The following is an 8,620-nucleotide window of genomic DNA, read 5'->3' as shown; positions in this document are numbered from 1 at the left end:
TAATCCTGGTGGGCTGGGGATACCACTGTCATCCTAACCATCCAACCACAGATTGGTTCACACCACAAGATGTATATGGCGACCGTAATGAGCTTATACTGAAGTCCAGGGACCATATCGTGTTGTCGCTTCAGATACAATGACCGTAAGTGTCGTCAACAAAATACAGAGCACGCTCCAATTACAATGACTGCCAGTTTCATCAAAAAATAGGAAGACGTACGGTGAGCTAGAGACTATATGATCACTGCATGAATGTATACGGTGATCGTAATGTGCATATTCTGAAGTCCAGTGACCGTATAGTGCTTTCGCTTGAAATACACTAACCGTCACGCGTGAATGTGTCAGGGCATACTTTTGGAGGGCCGAGAGATAGTTTGTGTGCATACGTGAAAGTGGTGTAGAGAGAGGGGGTGTACAGTTGAGACAAAGAGAGATATGCCCTTCGTTTCTCTTTACCGTGACTAATTCTTTAGGAGACAATATGAACATTCACAATACGGAACAAACATCATTGGATGCACCATGCAATTAACTTTCATGTAACTTTGTACTATTGTATATGATTATTTTCTTAGTCACCGATGGTGTGTGGGGTGTGGTGTGCACATCATTTCGTTGTGGTGGGTCGACGTGAGGACTCATAGGTCGGTTCCATCCTACACCACATAGGTCGGACCGAGACGCGTTATACGAAGACCCATGGAGGACTCGGCGTACAAGACGAAGCTACCAGATTCATGGAGGACTCTATCCCCACTTATGAAGTGCTGGCTATGATTCGTAACCCTAGGCCTCGAGTATGTTATATAAGCTCGGGGCTAGTTCTTCGATAGTATATACATACAAACACAATGGCTGGTATTCACGTGTACTTTGTACACACCCCAGTCACAAATATACAGTACCAGTAGTACTTTTTCCTCAACTGCAAGGGCCCAGACTTGGGTAAAAATTTGCCTCTTATTTCCATCGAGCCTAACCGTCAGGGATATCCTACCGAATGAATTGATGGAATCATATCCGCCCAGTAGTAAGAGAGAGGTGGGGGGCAATGTGTGGGAGAGAGGCCTAAAGTTAGTGTGCGTGCGGGAGACACGTAGGCAGATATATGTGCATATAGAGGGCCAGCAGAGACCATGCCTGTGTATATATGCATGTGAGATAAATAATGTTTTCCAACTGAGATTAGTGAAAAGAGTCATAGATAGTAGTAAGAGATATAGAGCGAGTGTGTGCATGAAACACCACGGGATAGAGTGTGAGCATGTGTGAGAGAGAAATGCCGATGTGTATAAAGTGTGTGCACTTATGCGTCAGATAGACAGATATATAGCGCATGTGTGAGGAGGGGCCGAGGCATAGTGCATCTACGCATAAAAGGCAGTTCTACGCATTAAATTAAAATAGAAATTGCACTAAAAAATTGGATGGGATCATGAATTTTGAAATTTGTGTATGAACGAACATTGGTCTATCAAACACCCATACTCTATTGAATTCGAGCATGTGTATGGGTTTATTTCACATTATTGATCTATAGAGTGAGAGTGGTTTGAAATCCAGACAATGCATGGCTTTTGCAATTCATATATAAACATGAGTGCACTCCGTGTTGTTAGTGTCAAGCACTTTATACATTTGTCAGATACATGGATACATTCCAAATTGCTAGCTACGAAATAGAATACATGTTGAATTCAACACAAAAGTGGTTTCAAATATTCGAATTCATAAGAAGTGCATTGAACTATTTGAATTCAAGATAATGGCATTTGTAAAACATATCTGAAAGGGGGCATCAATCTTTGTTGTGCGTGACAGGGAAGATAGCATGGCATCGGAGCTCCATTCCAAATTAATCGTAGTTTTAGGATTTTCAAGAGTCAAGATTTTTGAAGTTTGACAAATCCTGAAAGTTCAATTCAAGAGAACTGTAAACGTTAATGCTTCTGCTCCCAAATATTGAATGAAGCACCAAATAAGCCTCTAGTCGCATGAAACCGCGCGAGACCAATGCTTGGTGGTAGGAAATTACTGTCCTAACTCTAACCTGTGTGGCCTATCGGCCTGATGTCCAAAGGTCTAAACCAGGGTAGGTTTGTAACTTCACCAAGATGCCAGTCAACCGCATCCAAGAAGCATTCATACACCGTGCGCGCCTAAACACCCATGCGCTCGGCCGGAATTTATCCCGCCCACTATTTGGGACAGGTGAGATTACCATCCTACCCCCGACCCGCAATATGTCTGAAATTTTAGATGGGGGTAAAGTTTGTAACTTCCCCCAAAATTCAAACAAGTGCGTCCCAAACCAAAACATTGTTCCCCCTTAGCTCCCCCTCCCTCCGTTCCTCATTCATACTCCGTGGGCACCAAAACGCCCTCTCCACCAGCCGCGAAACCCCAGCCTCCTCCGTCCTCCACCCTGTCGGCGTTCTGGGAAAGGGGGTCCCCAGACTTGCCTACCTGCGGCCCATGGCGTGGCTCCACAAGCGGGTCCGTACGGCCCATCTTCACTAACAAGTACTCAAGACCCTCGCGAGGGGGCCAAGCCTCGTGAGGCGGATGACACAAGACCTCCTCAGGGACGGCCTCACCAGGCTGGCTCGCGATGGGCGGAGAGATCAAGGCAAGGGGTACCTCGCGAGGTTTCCCGGGACGTAAGCCATGACGACCAACACTACAAGAAATATGTCAACTTGTGACCTTGACTATTGGTCACTGAAAGGTCATTGTTTTTCATTAGCGACCTTTTTGTGACCAAAAACAGAAGGTCAAAAGCTAGCGGTCGTAAACTGAAATTAACGACCTTCTCTGTGAGAACGTCGTAGACATTTACGACCAAAACAGAAGGTCGTTGAACCCATTACCTTTTGTTTTGGTCACTGGTTGTCTGCCCAGGCCACGTCGGATCCGACATGGCAATCTGACGTGGCAAAATTATGACCAAATGAAAAGGTCGATACTTGGAATCAGCCCGGTCCATTTTCGGTGCTTTAGATGGGTCGAGCCCACTAATTCAGCCTTTTAAAAATATATGTTGCTGTTAATTTTCTCTAGCTACATGGGTCTGGACCAACAATTTGGCCTTTTATTTTCTAGGGCATGGCCTTTTTGCCGGTCTATTGATTTTCTATTTTTAGCCATTTTATTTTGCAGCTGGTCCCACCATAGATTTGTCCCACTTGTCATGCTTATCCCAAAATTGGTCCCACACATCAAAATTTTTGAAATTTGCCAACCATTATATCTTGGACTCCTTGTCAGGTTTCCATTCCACAGGTATTCAAACCACATACACAATAATTATTAGACCAGAGAGCAATCGAAATTCATCCAAAACAACACTACATTAGTCTATTACAATCATTACAATATACTACAAGCCAGATATGCCTACTACTGCCTACAATTACAACACATAATATGCTACTACTTGTTGATATGCTTCACAGCTTCGGACTTTGATTCGCACTTCACCTGTCCAAAGAATAAGAATGAAAATATAAGAATAAGAATGTGTACAGAACATCAAACAATAGCCAATGAGGAATCCAGTAACTTATAAGCAAGAATTGACAGCAAATGCCATGTAGATAAATAGTATGACTAACACTAACCAGTACATGTTCATGGAGTGAAATGTTATCACTAGCTAGGATTTTTTTGGTATATAGTATACTGACATGTGCAACTCTAACTAAATTGATCATAGAAATGAAAAGAACTTTAAGAACAAGTTCATTCAAAATCCAGGCATGTCAAATTTGAAGCACAAATAAAACAGATCTAGCAAACCAGACTATAATCATCATGCATCAGGATTTATGGTTCTAGCAAAACAGTAAGGAGATAGAGATACACGCATCATGCATACCAGCTACTACAGCAGTAGCAAATAAACATTGATGGATTACCCACCGTGCATAGACCAATCAGCAACAGCAGCAACAGTAGGTAGTAGAAGAAGCAGAAGAGGGAGGGCCCTGTCTTGCGAGGAACTCCCCTGATTGCAAGAACCACAAAATAGCTGGTGGAGCACAGCTGCTGCAAATTGTGGTTAATTGCCCTGGTATGTAGTTAGTACTATCCAATAATACATGAATGATATATATAGTAAACAGACAGTGTAGGGAGCACTGCATAGCTATATGATATGTAAGCTAAAAAGCATTGTGTAACTATATGAACTCTGCGCTAAAAGGTCTTTGGAAGTGTATGTCAGCAGACAAAATGGTAATTAGTGTACTTTGCTATTTTACCTGCTATACACAAAACAGATTAAATGTCCATGGACAATTCTAGCAAACGCAAAAATAATATGATCAGTGGGGATCATTTCTGATTTTGCTTGCTCGCACACCAACCACAAACGTGATCACAGCCAAGTATTTAACCAGTTTGCTGCCAAGTTTAAGTTACTACTAACCGGAAGTGAATAATCAATTATTAAAGATAATGAAGTTAATTGAACAATTTTTACACATGTATAATGGCGTGAATAGAGCAATAGAGCAATGCCCAATCCTTACACATGTATAATGGCGTGAATATGCAAGTTAGACCTAGATGTTACTAACAAGTGTTCTTTGCATAATTAATGAATAAGTGTAGTATTTCTGACTAGCCAGAATCAATCTTTGTGCATACATCCTGCCATGTTGTTCCTTGCCAAGTAAGCTCCCAAAAGCAGTATTAATAAAATTGAAACAGAATAACACATACAGGACTACAGGAACCACAACAAGAAATATTCTATTGCGAGTAAGCTGCTTGCCGTTGTCCATTTGCTCCCACCAAGTCAATCTATTATACATCCCCTGATCATCAGTGAATCGAGTTCCCTTCTTCCAGTGGAAGAAGTGGTATGTAATCTGAAATGAAGATTCAATTAGGAAAGCAATGACAATAGAGAAATAATTTCTATATAGTATGTTTCATGCTATAATCTTATGAGAAAATAGCAATTTGTACTTCCAGAATTGAGGTTGGGCCAACTAGAACTGCAGTATTTACTACCATAATGATTTCATGAATTTTGCCACTACATTATTATATTTAAAGTAGCAAAAGAATGATTAAATGCAGGCTATTTATTTGGCTATTATGAAACAGTAAACCTTCAAACTAGAATACACTTTATTAGTTGGCAGGATTGGCGAATTTGTCGTAGCAATTTGTAGCTAGGGGAGGCGAAGGGTGGGCAGATGCGAACGATCTACCCCAATTCCTGACTACACGAAGCAAGCAATCGAGGTAAACAAACACAAACTGCAAGCCTTCAGATCCATGGGAGTCGAGGATGTGTAAGCGAGGGAGGGAGGGGAGGGGGAGAGGCGGGTACCAAGAAGTGGCCGAGGTTGACGAGCGTCCAGGCCATGCCTCCACAGCCATGTCCTGCTCCACCTTGACCTTCTCCCAGCTGTTCTTCTTGTTGTACAGCCGGCACAACACCCATTCGTCCAGCTGCAATAGCCACACATTACAAAAAGAGAGGGTCAGCATCTACCTATCGATCGATCAGTATTGTTGGTGAGCAAAGTGCAAACTGGAAGACGGTGGGGTTACCTTGAGGGGTCCCTTCTTGCGAGGCAAGTTTGCTTCAGCAAGTTTGCTTCCTCCTCTGTTAATCCACAAAAAAGAACACGTAAGTATGTTAGCCAACAATACATACATATAGAACAAATAAGGATTTAAAGGATTATTTGTTTTTTGGGGGGCCTTTGATGCTAGATTAAGAAGATGCAAATGGGTAAATAATACGCAGTCGGAGCACCATCAATAATTACTCAATCACAGTAGACAGTACTCGTAAGTATATACCGTAGGTCTCGTACACACCGAATAAATACACACGATGAGGTGCATGAATGTCGCACCAAACACGGATACATGAATCAACATCTCACACAGGTACTGATCAGGCATGCATAACCTTAGGAGTATATACTGCAAGTGCGGACTAGCATCATGAAACAACCAGAGATTCAGAACAAGTCCTGGCTCTGAAATCCTTATAACCAGAGATTCATGTACCCAAGTGAAGAAAAAACAAGCAGCAGAAAAAAGCACCTCCGACTGACTGATTGCTCCAAAAAAAGCCCCTCCACAGCCAGCAGTAATCATATTTGATTTATACGACCGAATTGAGCACAGGCAGTAGATCTGCCATTGCATAGTGACTGAATTCAAAATCTAACTGACAAACTAGGTGGAGCACTAGCCAAACTGACACGGAAACCAACACAGGGGCGGTCACATTGTCATCACGACACCGAGCAAACACTGAAGACAGAAGGAAGTGACTAGCACATAATCGAGCTTACTTATCTGCAAGCTACAGAGAAGAGAACGCAAGAGGCAGGCAAGGATGTGTCTCTTGAGGGGTTGGTGCTTTGCCTTTGCCTTCTCTTGTGCGTGTGTATATATGTGAACCGAAAGGGACGGCCATTAACGTGTAGACAGGACAGCAGTCAATAGCCGGTGCCACTGAAAGCTACCAGGGCATGTCTCCTCCAATAACCTACTACTCTATTAGTCTACGTTCGGTTAAAACAGTACAGGGGCTGTCAGATTAAACTAATATTCTGATCCACATGCCCCGGTAATACTTTTCCATCACAGGCATGTGGAGGAAAGAGAGTCCAACTATGCGCATGAGCAACTGGTAAGCATCACCAAACCCACTACAGGGCCAAGACAATTCACAGAGAGCGACCTACACAAATGGATGCACTAGTTGGCGCTGATGTGAACCTGCCACTGATGTGTCAACACTCGACGCAACAGGAAAAATATGTAAGGTGTATGTATGATTTGCATCAGCATGCTCCCCGTGTGCCTCTGAGCCTCTACGATTTACCACGGCAGGCCGACACCTACCCTACGCCGGCCAGATCTGCCGCCCCGGGAGGGATCCAGCGACGTGGCGCCCGGCCGGATCTCGCCACGGTGCCGCGTCGGCGCGAGCCAGCCCTCGATTCTCCCAAGCGCAGGCGCCGACGAACAGGAGCGTGGGGCCTAGCTCCGCCGGAGGCCCACGCGGGCATCCCCGAGAGGCGGCAGGAGCGAGATCTGGCGGGGCGAGAGGGGGAAGAGGGGGGGTGCGCGCGCACGTACTCTTGGTAAGCGGAGAGGAGGAAGACGGAGGCGAAGAGCACCCTCCCGACGAAGGAGACGAACCCCATCGCTGCTGGCCTTGCCCTGACTCGCCGCCGCCGCTGCTGCTCCTCCGCCTCGAGCTCCCCGCCCGCGTCTCTGGTCCTCGGTCGCGACAATGACTGGGCTGCCCGAGGAGGAGGGGAAGAGGAGTGGGGTGGGAGCGGTTAGAGGCGGCGGCGGATCAAAGTCGGAGAGAGAGGTTGGGGGCGGCGGCTCCACCAGATCAGAGCGAGGGAGAGCAGAGGGGCTCGCTGGTGGAGGCGGGGAGGGAGAGAGAGAAAGAATGGAGGCGGGGGTGGGTGGAAAATGTCCATGAGGGCTGACCTAGAGTTTCGGCTCGGGTGGGTTTGGGCCGGTGGATCCGGAAGCATCCGACGGTGGTTGATGCGTGATCCGCGTGATATGCTCATGGTCCAATCAGAACGCAGCAAACCATTTGATGACCTGACCATATAAATTGGTCGTGATCGATTCAAGATAAAAAAATTCATTCCATTTTTCAGTGCTCAAAATGAGTTTTTTTGTGGAAGTCCTATCAAGTATTTGTTCAAATGATATCATATTTTGCACAAGTTTACATCGTGGATTTGCAAACAATATTGACAAAGGGAGTTTTTATTTCCTTTGCACGAAAAATCAATTTTCCATTTTTCGAGTGCCCAAAATAATTTTTTTTATGAAGGACCTATAATATATTTGTTGCAAAATTGTACCAAATCAATTTTCTAAAATACTAGGACATATTTAACGCACAATTGACCAAATGGTTAGGTGTTAAAAGTTTTTATCCACCTCTGGTGAAAAAGACAAATTTCCACTGATTCAGTTGGAAATGCGTCAAATTTGAACTGCAGCTGGCTTATAGTTTGCTCTTTATTTTTTTCCAAAAATCATTTCTAGGTACATACGTATCTATTTAATCAGAGAACCACCAAAAAAATTCCAAGATTCAACCACTAGCTAGGAACGGTCATTCCCGCCATTTTGACCGCATTTTGAAACGGGCATACAAAATTCAAAAAAAATCAAAAAATTGGAAAACCTTCGCATTGTGTCATTATATGTGACCAAGTTATCAGGAAAAATTATAAACTTGTAATACGGCAATTATTTTAAAAAAATGTTCTCAGAAACGAGCTATCAAGTGTGAAGATTCATGGCTTTCAAGCCAAATGATCAATCTTATGGCCACATTCATGGCATAGTTTGTTCAAATGATCTCATATTGTGCACAATGGTGCATCTTGGGATTCCAGACAATGTTGCCTAAGGGAGTTTTCATTTTCTTTGGACGAAAAATTCATTTTCCATTTTTCGAGTGCCCGAAATGAGGTTTTTTTGTGAAGGACCTACCATATATTTATTGCAAAATTGGACCAAATCAATTTTATAAAATACTAGGCCATATTTAATGCACAATTGACAAAATGGTTGGGTGTCCAAAGTTTTGATC

General features: G+C 43.7%; 1 protein-coding gene across 1 annotated transcript; it reads right to left on the bottom strand.

Moving 5' to 3' along the window:
* Nucleotides 1-4,204: 4,204 nt before the first annotated feature.
* On the bottom strand, nucleotides 4,205-7,193 carry LOC141032757 (uncharacterized). Its single transcript, XM_073506244.1, has 4 exons — nucleotides 7,126-7,193; nucleotides 5,556-5,629; nucleotides 5,351-5,472; nucleotides 4,205-4,880 (listed from the first exon to the last, which is right to left on the bottom strand). The coding sequence occupies exons 1-4, from the start codon at nucleotides 7,191-7,193 to the stop codon at nucleotides 4,572-4,574; spliced, it is 573 nt and encodes a 190-aa protein (XP_073362345.1). The 3' UTR covers nucleotides 4,205-4,571.
* Between the last annotated feature and the right edge of the window lie 1,427 nt (nucleotides 7,194-8,620).

This window comes from Aegilops tauschii, chromosome 1, assembly GCF_002575655.3.
Source record: "Aegilops tauschii subsp. strangulata cultivar AL8/78 chromosome 1, Aet v6.0, whole genome shotgun sequence".
Lineage (NCBI taxonomy): Eukaryota > Viridiplantae > Streptophyta > Magnoliopsida > Poales > Poaceae > Aegilops > Aegilops tauschii.
This window is presented reverse-complemented; position numbering and strand designations above follow the sequence as displayed.